The sequence below is a fragment of the Drosophila persimilis genome, unplaced genomic scaffold, assembly GCF_003286085.1.
Source record: "Drosophila persimilis strain 14011-0111.01,24,50 unplaced genomic scaffold, DperRS2 tig00003943-arrow-arrow-pilon, whole genome shotgun sequence".
NCBI lineage: Eukaryota > Metazoa > Arthropoda > Insecta > Diptera > Drosophilidae > Drosophila > Drosophila persimilis.
This window is the reverse complement of record NW_020825713.1, coordinates 88,670-105,011: the sequence shown is the minus strand read 5'-3', so window position 1 is coordinate 105,011 and position 16,342 is coordinate 88,670. Positions and strand designations below refer to the sequence as shown.

Here is a 16,342-nt window from a genome sequence, read left to right as displayed (position 1 = left end):
GCGAGTGTGCGCATCGTAGGCGTGCACGCGCATCTAATTACATCGAAAAAAAAAGTGACTTGTGTTTTTTGTTGTTTTATGTGGAACTTTAAATGTTTTTAAATACATGTTTAAACCGGGAAAATGAACTAAATAAACAATATGTGCCAAATAATTGCAAATAATGCAATATAATCATCTGTGATCGCGCTGTAATAGTGAAGCCAATAAACCCAACTGGAGGAAAGAGGAAGGAAAAGCAAGCTACTGAGTACCTGGACCAGGCCACCAAATGGACGCACTTGCTCCAAAACAGACGACCAACAAAATGGATGTTATGGATGCTATGGACAACTCGGCAAGAGCCGAAGCGGGTGGTGAGTGCGTTACTCAAAATAGTGCTACCTACATATCGACCAGGCCCCTGGGAGGGAACCCCTCCGCAAATGCTTCCCTCTTCGAACCAATGTTCGACTCAGAGGGGGATGCGGATCTGGCTGAGTTGGAGACGGACTCGCCAGAGAGTACTGTGAGCTCCTTGGGAGCTACGGTGCTGGAGTTCGAGCGTCGTTTCGTGGACAGGGGTTTATATGTTAGAAAATACCCGCCAATCCCACCAAAAACAGACGCCAACATACAAGAAAAACCGCCATCAAATACACGTACAAACACGCAGACAAAAATAGCTCCCAGCGAAAGTGCAACGGGTTCCAAAAATAGCAGCGCTTTCGCACTAACAAAAGAGCATTTAAGTGCACATAAACAAAACAAGAACAAATGTTATGCCCATATGTTTTCGCGCCAAAACATTAGCGAAAACAAAAACAAGCAAACAACTCACACAAGCATCAGAGAGAGCGACGCTTGCGCTCTCTCAGCGTCCGAGCCCTTGGCGCACAATCAAAACGGAGGCGCGTCACATCAAGCCCCAAAGCGTTTGCCGCCAAACTTGCACTCACACACTTATGACAAAAAGAGAGATGCTTGCTCTCTCCCGCCGAACCATAAACCCCTGACCTACGCCAATAACAAAACAAAAACAAACACATTGACATATGCCGAAACCATAAACGGCATACAGAAAAACAATGACCAGCAACAGCAACAACGTTTGACGACAGCTGAAAGCAATAATACTAGCAGAAGCAGAAAATGCTTGCTGCCTACTCTGACTCAGGCGGACGAGCATAATACTCAGACAAGGCCTAGTACCAGAACACAGCTGGTAAAGGAATGGCTTAATAGCGTTCCCCCGCTACTGGCCAATGAAATGCCCTCGCCCCTGCCCCTTACCCCTATAGCAAAGGATATCCTGACAACAAATTCGTTTCGCTCGCCGCTCAAAAGAAGATGCGCGGCGATCGAAACGGATTCAGATGACGACCACTTTGCCTGCCTGGCACTTGACACGCCCATGTTCAAGAGTCAGTTTGCGAAAAGATTGCATCACGAGACTCGGCAGATGGAGTCAGATGTTGACCAAATATGCTCACCGCTAAATAGTGAGGTTCCGGTTCCACCAAGTGAGGTTCAACATAGGGAGCCACAAAGTAAGGGGTCTGAAAGTCAACACCAGCCAGACATCAATATAAATATAACGCCCGTCCAACCGTCATTACGCAGCACCAAGGTCCCTACAATCTTCCTGCCCCTGGTGCCTGCAATTGTACCCCTAATCAATAAATTGACAATAAATCCGAACGTGGGGAAATTCACGACGAAATCGATGGCCAACAGTGGACTCAGAGTCCAGTGCGACGACATGACAACATACAACGCCATACAGAACGCCCTTGCTGAAGATAGCACTCAACTGCATACACACCAGCCGCGCAGCGAAAGGGGCTATCGTGTAATAGTGCGGCATTTACACCACACTACGCCCAGCAGCTGGATAACGGAGGAGCTGGAACGACTCGGATACACTGCCCGGTTTATCCGAGGACTCAAACATCGCTTTAATGGAAGGCCTCTAAACATATTTGAGGTTGAAATTCAGCCCAAGGCGGATGGCGGCTATGAGGCAATACTCGCAATTAAACAACTGGCCAGCCAATGCGTCTCCATAGTGAGACAAGCCAAGCCACGCGACCCAGCGCAGTGCCATCGGTGCCAGGAGTTTGGCCACACAAAAAACTATTGCAGACGGCCATACAAGTGTATGAAATGCGCAGGAGATCACCCCACAACAGCATGCAGGAAACCCAGGCAGGAGGATCCCAAATGCGCCAATTGTAGCGGCAAGCACGTGAGCTGCTACAAGGGTTGTCCCGCCTACAAAAAGGCCCGCAGCCATTTAAGGGCAAACAGGCTCATCGGTGAGCAGCAGAGGCAGCAGTATCAACAGCAACGCCAGCAGCCTCAGCAGCCAACTGACCAACAACGCCCACAAACTCAGCAGCCGAGTCGCCAATCCCAATCCCAGCAACAACAACAGCAGACAGCAAACACAGGCACCAGAGGCAATGGCAGGCCTTCCTACAGCAGTGTGTTGCGGTCTGGGAATGCTGAGCAGCAGCAGCAGCCACGCGCGGCAGAACGGCAACAGCCGACGAGCAGTCGTCGTCCTTCCCAGCAACAGCAGCCCCATATCCCCGCCCCCAAGCAGCAGCAGCCATCACAAAAGAAGCGGCCACAACACCAACAGCAACAGCAGCATTCAAGCGGCAGACAGGCGGCCAAACCAGCAGCACAAACACCAGCTGCAGCAGCAGCAGCAACGCCCAACACCCGCAGGCCCTTGTATAGCCGAGGTGCTCAAGCCAATCCGGCCGAAAACCATTTGGCCAAGTTCCAGCAAAATCTAAGGGATGAGCAGCAGCAGCAACATAAACAAAAACAGCAGCAGCGCGGACACAATTTGGGTCGGCAGCACCAGCAGCAGCACCAGCATCGCGGCCATCATTCCCAGCCACAGGCCAAGGGGCGCCAATGCCAGCGCGATCAACGGGTGCAGCCAACTCCAAAAAGTTTCCAGACGCCGAGAAATCCCCAGCATCAGCAGCAGCCAGCCATCCAATGCGATGGCAAGTGTGTGGGACTCCTAAAAGAGTACGCCGTTAAAATTGAAAACTTGGAAAAAAAACTGCAAGAACTTACCACATTAATTGCAAGCCTGACGGAAGCAAAGGGCAGTGGCTCAGCAGCGGCCAATCCTCCAACACAGCCACCAGCAGCAGCACCAACACCAACACCTACAAGACCCGCCGCCAATACACAACCTGACGCCGCAGCCGTATCGGAGGACTCTGATATGGACTGCGAAGCACTCAGCGACGATGGCGACGACCAGTGGACGGACGACGATTCAGTTGACGACGAGATAGCGGATATCATAGACGACTACGATAGCTACTACTCTGACTACTTTTGATGAGCCCAAAAGTCGGTCCTGAGGCAGCCACTAAAAACAGATGGAAAACGTTAACTCACATAACCAATACGTACTCACCTGACACGCCATCGACAGAGCGGCCCCACCAGCAGATGCCACGACAAATAGACCAAACTTTTGCTGCTAATTTGACGACATTCTTGGAATATATTGACGACGCTCCTGACAATTCACCGCACAGGTCCAGAGCAGCCACTGAAACAAACCAAAAATGACGTCAATTCGCATACCAACAAAATATGGACAAAACTCAAAATAATCACACGTACCTGCCACGCCTCCGACAGATCTGCCCCTCCAGCAGCTGCCCCGTCATCAACACCACACATTTGATGCCAATTGGACGACATTTTGGTATTTATTGACGACGCTCCTGACAATCCACCGCACAGGTCCAGAGCAGCCACTGTAAACAAATTAAAAATGACGTCAATTCACACATCAACACAAAATGGTCCAAACACACATAAAACATACGTACCTGCCACGCCTCCGATAGAACTGCCTCTCCAGCAGTTGCCTCACTAAATTCACCATCCACTTTCTTACAAATGGGCGAAATTTGAAGGCCCTATCGCCGTCGCCAACAACATCCAGTCCACAGGCTGCCGCTAAAAGGAGAAAAAACATCAATACACACATCAACACAAAATGGTCCAAACATACACAAAACATACGTACCTGCCATGCCTCCGATAGAGCTGCCTCTCCAGCAGGTGCCACACCAATTTCGCCACCCAATTCCTGCCAAATGGGCGAAATTCGAAGGCCCTATCGCCGTCGCCATCAACATCCAGGCTGCCGCTAAAAGAAGAAAAACATCAATTCACGCATCAACACAAAATAGCCATTACTTCTACTAATCACACTTACCTGTCAATACACTCACAGATCTGCCTCTCCAGTACCTGCCTCGCCACCAACCGCAACATTGTGTTCCAAGTTGGGCCCAATTTGGACGCCCCTCCGACAACGCTGCCATCAACCGATGGCCGTGACGTCACGCCATCATCACAAAACAGCAGCAGCAATCCAACGACGAGGCCAGCCAATACAGTCGACTCTGGCCAGCACGCCATCTCCATCTCCATCCACATCGAAAGTGCATCCTGGGTGGCCGGACCAGCAGCCACTCGGATGCAGCCAATCCGCACTCATTTGCGGCCTTTTCCACTGCGGCCATTTCCACTGGTCAACGCATCCCGATTGGCCGGACCAGTGCCAATCCCCAGATCTCCAGGTAGAAGCAACGTGGGCGTCCGGACCAGAGTCGCTCGCCAAACACCATCACCATTCACGCCAACTCCTGGATCCTGCCTCTGCCAATTCCGATGCCGCAGATGCGCGATCTGCTGCATCACACACACGTGCACATCCAGCGCTGAGGCGGATGCGCCCTGTGCCATCCACACTGCTCCAGACGACGACGATGATCCTCCAGTACCTGAAATAGAAAATAAATAGAATTAAATTAGCCTATAAATATCAGTAATGTTGCAATTTGTTCAATACTTATCTCTTTGTTTGTATAAATGTACGTCAATTATTGCGAATGTCAAAATAGGGCTACCAGACTGTAATACTAATAGAATGTAAACATGTCTCTAGATGTTAATGTAATGTTAATGTTAACAGCCCGCCAATTTTAAAAATCACATTATTGTTGTTAGTTAAGCTTAAATGTAAATTGCCGAAGTTATGGTAATAGGAAAAGCTGGAAATAAAATCCGCCAGTAGCAAAGCTGGCGGGCGAGTGTGCGCATCGTAGGCGAGCACGCGCATCTAATTACATCGAAAAAAAAAAGTGACTTGTGTTTTGTTGTTGTTTTATGTGGAACTTTAAATGTTTTTAAATACATGTTTAAACCGGGAAAATGAACTAAATAAACAATATGTGCCAAATAATTGCAAATAATGCAATATAATCATCTGTGATCGCGCTGTAATAGTGAAGCCAATAAACCCAACTGGAGGAAAGAGGAAGGAAAAGCAAGCTACTGAGTACCTGGACCAGGCCACCAAATGGACGCATTTGCTCCAAAACAGACGACCAACAAAATGGATGTTATGGATGCTATGGACAACTCGGCAAGAGCCGAAGCGGGTGGTGAGTGCGTTACTCAAAATAGTGCTACCTACATATCGACCAGGCCCCTGGGAGGGAACCCCTCCGCAAATGCTTCCATCTTCGAACCAATGTTCGACTCAGAGGGGGATGCGGATCTGGCTGAGTTGGAGACGGACTCGCCAGAGAGTACTGTGAGCTCCTTGGGAGCTACGGTGCTGGAGTTCGAGCGTCGTTTCGTGGACAGGGGTTTATATGTTAGAAAATACTCGCCAATCCCACCAAAAACAGACGCCAACATACAAGAAAAACCGCCATCAAATACACGTACAAACACGCAGACAAAAATAGCTCCCAGCGAAAGTGCAACGGGTTCCAAAAATAGCGGCGCTTTCGCACTAACAAAAGAGCATTTAAGTGCACATAAACAAAACAAGAACAAATGTTATGCCCATATGTTTTCGCGCCAAAACATTAGCGAAAACAAAAACAAGCAAACAACTCACACAAGCATCAGAGAGAGCGACGCTTGCGCTCTCTCAGCGTCCGAGCCCTTGGCGCACAATCAAAACGGAGGCGCGTCACATCAAGCCCCAAAGCGTTTGCCGCCAAACTTGCACTCACACACTTATGACAAAAAGAGAGATGCTTGCTCTCTCCCGCCGAACCATAAACCCCTGACCTACGCCAATAACAAAACAAAAACAAACACATTGACATATGCCGAAACCATAAACGGCATACAGAAAAACAATGACCAGCAACAGCAACAACGTTTGACGACAACTGAAAGCAATAATACTAGCAGAAGCAGAAAATGCTTGCTGCCTACTCTGACTCAGGCGGACGAGCATAATACTCAGACAAGGCCTAGTACCAGAACACAGCTGGTAAAGGAATGCCTTAATAGCGTTCCCCCGCTACTGGCCAATGAAATGCCCTCGCCCCTGCCCCTTACCCCTATAGCAAAGGATATCCTGACAACAAATTCGTTTCGCTCGCCGCTCAAAAGAAGATGCGCGGCGATCGAAACGGATTCAGATGACGACCACTTTGCCTGCCTGGCACTTGACACGCCCATGTTCAAGAGTCAGTTTGCGAAAAGATTGCATCACGAGACTCGGCAGATGGAGTCAGATGTTGGCCAAATATGCTCACCGCTAAATAGTGAGGTTCCGGTTCCACCAAGTGAGGTTCAACATAGGGAGCCACAAAGTAAGGGGTCTGAAAGTCAACAGATGGAGACGGACAACCATCAGCCTCAACACCAGCCAGACATCAATATAAATATAACGCCCGTCCAACCGTCATTACGCAGCACCAAGGTCCCTACAATCTTCCTGCCCCTGGTGCCTGCAATTGTACCCCTAATCAATAAATTGACAATAAATCCGAACGTGGGGAAATTCACGACGAAATCGATGGCCAACAGTGGACTCAGAGTCCAGTGCGACGACATGACAACATACAACGCCATACAGAACGCCCTTGCTGAAGATAGCACTCAACTGCATACACACCAGCCGCGCAGCGAAAGGGGCTATCGTGTAATAGTGCGGCATTTACACCACACTACGCCCAGCAGCTGGATAACGGAGGAGCTGGAACGACTCGGATACACTGCCCGGTTTATCCGAGGATTAAAACACCGTTTTAATGGAAGGCCTCTAAACATTTTTGAGGTTGAAATTCAGCCCAAGGCGGATGGCGGCCATGAGGCAATACTTGACGTTAAACAACTGGCCAACCAGTGCGTCTCGATAGTGAGACAAGCCAAGCCACGCGATCCAGCCCAATGCCATCGGTGCCAGGAGTTTGGGCATACTAAAAATTATTGCAGACGGCCATTCAAGTGCATGAAATGCGCAGGAGATCACCCCACAACAGCATGCAGGAAACCCAGGCAGGAGGATCTTAAATGCGCCAATTGTAGCGGCAAGCACGTGAGCTGCTACAAGGGATGTGCCGCCTACAAAAAGGCTCGTAGCCATCTAAGGGCAAACCGGCTCATCGGTGAGCAGCAGTATCAACAGCAACGCCAGCAGCCACAGCAGCAAACCGAGAAGCAACGCCCACAACAGAAACACAACAAACATCAGCGTACGCAGCAGCAGCAGCATCAGCAGCAGTCACAGCAGACGCAACGACAGGGCCGCCAACAACAACAACAGCAGCTAGCAACAATCAGCGGCAGCGGTAGGCCGTCGTACAGCCGGGTAGTACGTAGCGGAATTACTGAGCAGGAGCAGCAGCAGCAACAGCCACGAGCGGACAATCATCAACAGCAGCATCGCCGACCACAGCAACAGCAGCAGCCATATGTCCGTACTGTTGAGCAGCAACAGCCATCACAAAGGAAGCGGCCACAGCAGCAGCAGCATCAGCGGCAGCAGCGCGCAAGAGTTGTACAAGGGGCCAAAGCAGCACCAGCACCAACTCCAATAGCAGCAGCAACGCCCAACACCCGCAGGCCCTTGTATAGCCAAGGTGCTCAAGCCAATCCGGCCGAAAATCATTTGGCCAAGTTCCAACAGAAGTTGAGGGATGAGCAGCAGCAGCACCACCACCAGCAGCAACAAGAACAGCAAAAAACTCTCCCCGCAAATTTCCAGTCCCATGCCCATAAAGAAAATGCAGAATTTCTCTCAAGACTTGAGGCCAAAATCGATAGTCTATTTTCTGCAATAGTCAAATTAATAAATATCAATACAAATAAAACAAGCAAAACAACAAATAGCAGTTCACCAAACTCTTTGGACATGGTCCTGTCCTCCGCCAATGATGCCTTCTATGTTTAGTCCAGTCCCGAATAGCCTGTCAAACCAAAAAGTCAATCCAGTACAGACTATTTCCACCCACAACTCTTTTAAAATTGCCTTCTGGAACGCGTGTGGTGTGACAAACAAGTTGAACGAGGTCGAAGTTTTCCTGAAAAGGGAAAAAATACAATTAATGATGGTCATCGAAACACGCACAAGGGCCGTCTCTGTGAGCGGATTCCACACTTACACTGCACAAAATCCGGCAAACGATCGCAGAGGGGGAGTAGCCATCCTGTTCCGGGACGATGTCACCCACTCTGCACTGCAGCCAATTTCAAAGCCATTCATCCAGAGTGCACCTGTCATCGTCTTCACTGAAAAGGAAAATAAAAAGGGAATTATTTTTGCGCCGATCTACTGTCCGCCTGTATTCAAGTGGGCACCTGCCCATTTTACTGGATTGATAAGACATTTTGAAGAACTCTGCGTCGAAGAAACAGCATCCGGCTTCCTTGTATGCGGTGACTGGAACGCGAAGCATATGTGGTGGGGAAATGTCCGTGGATGCGCCAGAGGGAAAGCACTGATGGAGGCTGTACACACCAACAACGGCTGCAATTTGCTGGCCACCGGTGGTGCCACACACTATCCCTACGACAAAAAAAAGAGACCATCAGCGATTGACTTTGGAATCTACAAAGGAATCCACGACACTCACCTGAGTATCCGTTCAAGCTCGGATTTGGACTCTGATCACTTGCTGCTCAGGGTGGAGTTGACGATCGGCAGCGGTGGACGTAGACATCCTACGCCCACAGTCAGGAAACATCTGCTCCCAGCACGTGCCAATATCAGCCTGTTCCAAAAGTCGCTAGAACGGTTGATCAATCTCAACACCGAGATTAGAATAGCGCAGGACATTGATGACGTCGTTGACTTGTTTTTGAACAATATACGGGTAGCAGCAGCAGCAGCATCAACACAACATCAACAGCAGCACCCAAGCACACATCGAAGATGGCCACAGCAGCGTCAGCATCAACATCAGCAGCGGTCACAGCAACATCACCGGCACCATCACCTTAAGCTGGACGAGGCTACAAGCGAGCTGCTTTCCATCAAACAGCAGTGCAAGAGGATCTGGCTGGCGACCCGCACCATCGAAGCCAGACGAAACTACAGGGCGGCGCAAAATCGTCTTAACAAGGGGCTCACAATCCTGAAAAACAAAAACATCAACAAACTGTTCACAGGGATTGACAACAAAGACCGGCATCAAATGCAGAAACTTTGGAAACTGACCAGCACAATCAAAAGACAGCCGCAGCCAAACTGGCCACAGAGGCTGCCAACTATGACCGGAGGCAAGGCAAGTGTCTCGTGGACAAAGTCAACAGCCGAGACAGCCGATGCCTTTGCTACTCACCTGGAGGAGAGATTCAGCCCGATACTGTCCAATTCAGATGAAGAGCGGGCCGCAATCAACAGAGAGCGTGAGCAGTCAAAACGGCAGAAGCAGCTACAACCGGACCAGGAAACCAGGATTCCCTTCAGACCAGTCACATTGCCTGAGCTGATGCAGATTGTGGATGCATTGGAGCTGTCCAAATCACCTGGGGAAGACAAAATCAATAACAAACTGATTAAAAATTTGCCAAAAAAAGCGCTATTATATTTAATATTAATATATAACTCCATTTTCAGACTGGGCCACTTTCCAAGTCAGTGGAAACATGCCCAGATTAAAATGATTTTAAAGCCGGGCAAAAACACAGCAGACATGAATTCCTACCGGCCAATCAGTCTATTATCTGGCCTTTCAAAGATCTTTGAAAAATTGCTGATGGCGAGACTGTTTGAGGTGGAGAATTTTGCCAAGGCCGTACCCAATTACCAATTTGGATTTCGGCGGGAGCATGGCACTGAGCAGCAGCTGGGTCGAGTCACTCAATATATCCTCAAGGCGTATGAGAAAAAACAAGTTTGCTCGGCAATTTTTCTGGACATTTCCGAAGCTTTTGACCGAGTATGGCATGAAGGGCTGCTGTACAAGTTGATGAAGCTGCTGCCTTTAAATTTGTACTGCATTCTGGAGAGCTACCTGGCTGAACGCACTTTTCGTGTGAGCTGCGGAGACGAGGAACTTTCAAGAATCGGGAAAATATCAGCTGGAGTCCCACAGGGCAGTGTTCTTGGACCAATATTATACACAATCTATGCCTCAGACATGCCAATGCCTCACCTCATCCCGGACAGCACTGGCTTCCATCCAGAACGGGAATCAATGCTGCTGTCCACGTATGCCGACGACACGGTGATAATGAGCGCATCTGCAATCCCAAATGCGGCAGTCAAATATAACCAAAGATACCTGACTCACTTCTCTATATGGGCCAAGAAGTGGTGCATTAACATAAATGCGAAAAAAACCGGACATGTAATATTCACACTGAGGACAATTAGATCAACGGACTTAAGGCAAACGCCGACTATAAATGGACAGGCTGTGCCACTTGACAAATCACACACATATCTGGGCATAAAATTGGACAAAGAACTCACCCTAAGCTCACACATCACGAGGATCTGCACAAAACTCCGATCAAGAGCGGCCAAACTGGACTGGCTTGCTGGCCCAAAAAGCCGGCTGCCAAGCGAAACCAAGGCTATAGTCATCAAGCAGCTCATCATGCCCATTTGGCAATATGGTCTTCCGGTTTGGGGCGCACTTACATCCGATTCCCAGCTGCGACGGGTGCAAAGCCTACAAAATAAAATCATTAGACGGGCAATGAAGGCGACAAGGTTCACCAGGAACGATGCCATAAGACAGACTCACAATCTAGACACAATCGACGAAGTGTTCCATGCGGCAAGTGGGCGCTTCGCAACTCCTTGGCTTGCCATGTCAATCCGGAGGCTCGGAAACTATTACTGCAGCCGTATGAGCCACAGCGATTGCAGAGGCCACGATATCTGCAACAGCTGCTTCAACACTTCCGCCCGCTGTAACCTCGAAATCAGGATCGGAGCAGCCATCAACAACAACATCCAGATCCGGCCATCTCCGAGGAATCGCTTCCAACGCTGGTCCGTATTGAAGAGGAGGAGCTGAAAAGAAAGAGACAGGAGGAATCAGACGCCAGGCAATTAAGAAGAATCCAACAACAAAATATCATCAATCCGAACCCCGAAAGGTTCAACGAATTGATGATAAATTGCTTCAGAAAACGATACCTCAGCGGCCAAACTCCCCGAGAAAGAATAGTGGCTCTTATCTTTGGCCAGCCACTTTCTGTCCAAAGGATAATCCTGCCAGATTACGAGGGGGATCCCGATCCAGCGACGCAGCAGCATACCCAGCAGCAGACTCAGCAGCAGACGCAGCAGCAGACTCAGCAGCAGATGCAGCAGCAGACGCAGCAGCGGACCCAGCAGCAGACGCAGCAGCGGACTCAGCAGCAGACTCAACAACAGATGCAGCAGCAGACGCAGCAGCGGACTCAGCAGCAGACACAGCAAATTCTGGCGAGCAGCAACCGGCAGACGTCACATCATCGTTGCCAGACACGGGCTGCAAGCAGCAGCTCACGCACCCTGGACGACAGCCATCGACGCAATCCGCAAGAGGCACTTCTGGACCACGGACTGGAGCAAGTCCGACGGCGCCTTGAACGGGTGGTCGACGACGACGACGACGACGTCCAAATCATCTCAGATGACGACGACGACGACGTCCAAATCATCACCGATGTCCAATCCATCTCAGATGACGATGACCACAACAACGACGATGATGCCGGCCGGCACATTGCGCACACCGCCACAGTCACTCCGCACTTTGGTGCAGCAAGGCGCCGCTCACTGGGATGCCGCAATCCGGCCGCAGCTAGTCCAATACTCTTGTGTTGGTCTTTGTCGGTATTCCTGGTGAGTGTAAAAATGGTTTTAATTTGCACACCTTCATTCCATCCACAGAGAACCACAAATACTCACCTGAAGCGCGTGAAAACACGCTTGCGACACCGGGCGACACCCCTAGTTGCTCCTCTGATCCTTTCTCATGGGCGTCACCACGGCATCCGGCCTCCAGAAGGGCTCCGCGGACGAGAGTCATCACGGCTGCTGGTTGGCCATGAATGCATTTGGACACGCTTGCGCTACACACATGGCGCATCCGAATCCACGCAGGGGTGGTTTTCCTGCACTTCATGGCTGCTGGCAACCATCGCCACACAAATTTGGCCGAATCCCGGGCCACCTGGAGGACCACGGCGATCGCTCCATCCACTCTGCACGGCGCTGTGCATTGTCCACGTCTCCTGCCGCACCTTACACACGCGCTCACCCAGCGCCGTACGGTTGCGCACCGTGCCAAACACTCTGCTCCAGACGACGACGATGATCCAGTACCTGCAAATAGAAATAAAATATAATTAAATTAGATTAAAATGTAAACAATTGTTCAAATATTGTCAATACTTATCTGTTTGTGACCACCTGCTGATTTATGTACGTTAATCCTGTGATTGACACATAAGGGCTGCCAGACCATTAGTTTCATGTTTTAATGTTAATGTTAATGTAATGTCAATGTAATGTTAATGTTAATGTTAACAGCCCGCCAATTTTAAAATCACATTATTGTTGTTAGTTAAGCTTAAATGTAAATTGCCGAAGTTATGGTAATAAGAAAAGCTGGAAATAAACTCCGCCAGTAGCAAAGCTGGCGGGCGAGTGTGCGCATCGTAGGCGTGCACGCGCATCTAATTACATCGAAAAAAAAATAGTGACATCTTAAAGGAGTGTGTGTACCAAATTTGGTTACTCTAGCCTTAATAGTCTCTGAGATTTGTGGTTGCCCCAGATTTTCGTCCTTTGCGGGGCGGAAGGGGGTGTGGCGAAATTTGGACACGAAACGGTCAAGGTCCGATATCTCAGGAGTGTGGATACCAAATTTGGTTGCTCTAGCTCTTATGGGTTCTGAGATCCTTGAACTCATATTTTGCAATTGGCAAAACCTGTGTGTTAGAGTGAGACAGAGCGAGAAAGAGTGAAATTTTTTTCGTGATTCTGGCTATAATAATAATACGATCTCGTTCAGATTTTGCACTCTGTAAGATATAGTCATCTTCTACGATTCTGCGTTTTTAGTTTTCTCGTATCTTTAAAATTGTGGATGCCACAGATTTTCGCCCTTTGTGGAGGCGGAAGTGGGCGGGGCAAAGTTTTGAAATATTTTTGTAGCAGTGACATATCACAAAAGTCTGGATCCAAAACATCGTTGCTCTAGCTCTTATAGTCTTTGAGCATTAGGCGCTGAAGGGGACGGACAGACGGACAGACGGACGGACGGACAGACGGACAGACAGACATGGCTCAATCGACTCGGCTATTGATGCTGATCAAGAATATCTATACTTTATGGGGTCGGAAACGATTCCTTCTGGACGTTACACACATCCACTTTCACCACACATCTAATATACCCCAATACTCATTTTGAGTATCGGGTATAAAAACACAAGTCTTTTTTTTCCAAATTAATTGCTGCGAGAGCGCACCCGTCTTTCGCTTCGACGATGCGAACACTCGCCCGCCAGCTATGCTAGTCTGGTGATCAACTTATTAAGCACTTTCCATTACCTGTATGTCGGCAATATTTGTGAAAGCTTGATTGACAAGAATAAGGTTTTTTTTTTAATTTTTGCGGGCAATTGACATTAACATGGTTCTAACAGACGTTTGACATGGAACATAAATTAACATCTGGCAGCCCTAATTTGTCATTCACAAGAATTGACGTACATTAATAGAAACAGGTGGTCACAAAGAGATAAGTATTGGACAAATTGCAACATTAATAACATTTATAGACTATTTTCATTTTATTTATTTTCGATTTTAGGTACTGGAGGAACATCGTCGTCGTCTGGAGCAGAGTGGATGGCACAGGGCGCATCCGCCTCAGCGCTGGATGTGCACATGTGATTGATGCAGCAGAACACGCATCTGCGGCATCGGAATTGGCGGAGACTTGAACTTGGAGTTGGCGTGCACGGTGATGGTAAATAGCGAGCGACTCTTCTCCTGCTGCCCACGTTGCTTCTGCCTGGAGATCTGGAGATTGGCACCGAGATGCGTCGACCAACAGAATTGGCTGAGGACGAACGTAATTTGGCTGCATCCGAGTGGCTGCTGGTCCGGACACCCAGGATGCACTGTCGATGGAGATGGCGCGCTGGCCAGTGTGGCCTCGTTGGATTGCTGCCGTTTTGTGATGATGGCGTGACGTCACGGCCATCAGTTGGCGGCAGCATAATCGGAGCCTCCAGATTGGGCACAACTTGCAACAAAATGTTGCGGTTAGTGGCGAGCCAGCTTCTGGAGAGGTTTGATCTGTATGTGTAGTGGCAGGTAAGTGTGATTAGTGGCTATTTTGTGTTGATGCGTGAATTGATGATTTTTCTTCTTTTTTCAGTGGCAGCCTGTGGACCTGTATGTTGTTGGCGACGGCGATATGGACTCCAAATTTCGCCCATTTGGAGGGAAAAGGGTGGCGAAATTGACGTGGCAGCTGCTGGAGGGGCAGCTCTGTCGGTGGACTGGCAGGTAAGTATGTTTTATGTGTATTTTGACAATTTTGCGTAGATGTGCGAATTGACGTTTTATACCCGATACTCAAAATGAGTATTGGGGTATATTAGATTTGTGGTAAAAGTGGATGTGTGTAACGTCCAGAAGGAATCGTTTCCGACCCCATAAAGTATATATATTCTTGATCAGCATCAATAGCCGAGTCGATTTAGCCCTGTCTGTCTGTCCGTCTGTCCGTCCGTCCGTCTGTCCGTCCCCTTCAGCGCCTAGTGCTCAAAGACTATAAGAGCTAGAGCAACGATTTTTTGGATCCAGACTTCTGTGATAGGTCACTGCTACAAAAATATTTCAAAACTTCGCCCCGCCCACTTCCGCCCCCACAAAGGACGAAAATCTGTGGCATCCACATTTTTAAAGATACGATAAAACCAAAAACGCAGAATCATAGAGAATTACCATATCTATCCAGTTGCTGAATTTGGATCAGATCGGATAATTTTTATAGCCGAAAAGAAAAAAAAACGAGGGGGAACGTTGTGAGTTGCTGCGGACACCGCAACTCTACGGTTATACCCGATACTAAGTCAGTATGGCTCTCCTCCGGCAGACGCCGCTAATATTTAACGACACGACAAAGAGTGCGTGCGAGAGAGACAGAAAATCAGTCTGAGCGTGACGTCGGGCGCTGCGTAGCCACTGCAAATTGATTTGTTCCTTTTGGCTATAAAAATGATCTGATCTGATCCAGATTCAGCAATCTAATAGATATGGTCATTATCTATGATTCTGCGTTTTTAGTTTTCTCAAATCTGCAATATTGTGGATGCAACAGATTTTCGTCCTTTGTGGGGGCGGATGGGGGTGCGGCGAAATTCTGAGATATACGTTTTATAGTGACATCTTAAAGGAGTGTGTGCACCAAATTTGGTTACTCTAGCCTTAATAGTCTCTGAGATTTGTGGTTGCCTCAGATTTTCGTCCTTTGCGGGGGCGGAAGGGGGTGTGGCGAAATTTGGACAGGAAACGGTCAAGGTCCGATATCACAGGAGTGTGGATACCAAATTTGGTTGCTCTGGCTTTTATAGGTTCTGAGATCCTTGAACTCATATTTTGCAATTGGCAAAACCGACCATGAAACCTGTGTGTTAGAGTGAGACAGAGCGAGAAAGAGTGAAATTGTTTTCGTGATTCTGGCTGTAATAATTATACGATCTGGTTCAGACTTTGCACTCTAGAAGATATAGTCATCTTCTACGATTCTGCGTTTTTAGTTTTCTCGTATCGTCGAAATTGTGGATGCCACAGATTTTCGCCCTTTGTGGGGGCGGAAGTGGGCGGGGAAAAGTTTTGAAATATTTTTGGAGCAGTGACATATCACAGAAGTCTGGATCCAAAACATCGTTGCTCTAGCTCTTATAGTCTTTGAGCATTAGGCGCTGAAGGGGACGGACAGACGGACAGACGGACAGACGGACGGACGGACAGACAGACAGGGCTCAATCGACTCGGCTATTGATGCTGATCAAGAATATATATACTTTATAG

General features: G+C 48.6%; 1 protein-coding gene and 1 long non-coding RNA gene across 3 annotated transcripts; both read right to left on the bottom strand.

The window, feature by feature from the left end:
* Window positions 1–8,077: 8,077 nt before the first annotated feature.
* Window positions 8,078–9,102, bottom strand: LOC113567310. Of its 2 annotated transcripts, XM_026994644.1 has the most exons (5): window positions 8,919–9,102; window positions 8,657–8,851; window positions 8,448–8,574; window positions 8,184–8,366; window positions 8,078–8,117 (listed from the first exon to the last, which is right to left on the bottom strand). In XM_026994644.1, coding segments are annotated over exons 2-5 (396 nt in total). In that variant the 5' UTR covers window positions 8,742–8,851; window positions 8,919–9,102; the 3' UTR covers window positions 8,078–8,116. The 2 variants fall into 2 exon arrangements, with proteins under 2 accessions (XP_026850445.1, XP_026850444.1); XM_026994643.1 differs by lacking the exon at window positions 8,078–8,117 and having other exon boundaries at window positions 8,171–8,366.
* A 663-nt stretch (window positions 9,103–9,765) lies between these two features.
* On the bottom strand, window positions 9,766–11,592 carry LOC113567311. The gene is made up of 4 exons (XR_003409401.1): window positions 11,438–11,592; window positions 11,040–11,311; window positions 10,763–10,964; window positions 9,766–9,813 (listed from the first exon to the last, which is right to left on the bottom strand). It is a non-coding gene; the product is annotated as an uncharacterized LOC113567311 (long non-coding RNA).
* Window positions 11,593–16,342: the final 4,750 nt, after the last annotated feature.

Coding starts and splice junctions, on each gene's coding strand:
- LOC113567310 (XM_026994643.1), bottom strand. CDS start 8,741: ATGCTTCGCGTTCCAGTCACCGCATACAAGGAAGCCGGATGCTGTTTC. Junction 8,575..8,656: donor CAAAATGTCTTATCAATCCA/GTAAAATGGGCA, acceptor TTTCCTTTTCAG/TGAAGACGATGACAGGTGCA. Junction 8,367..8,447: donor TTTGCCGGATTTTGTGCAGT/GTAAGTGTGGAA, acceptor TTCCCTTTTCAG/GAAAACTTCGACCTCGTTCA.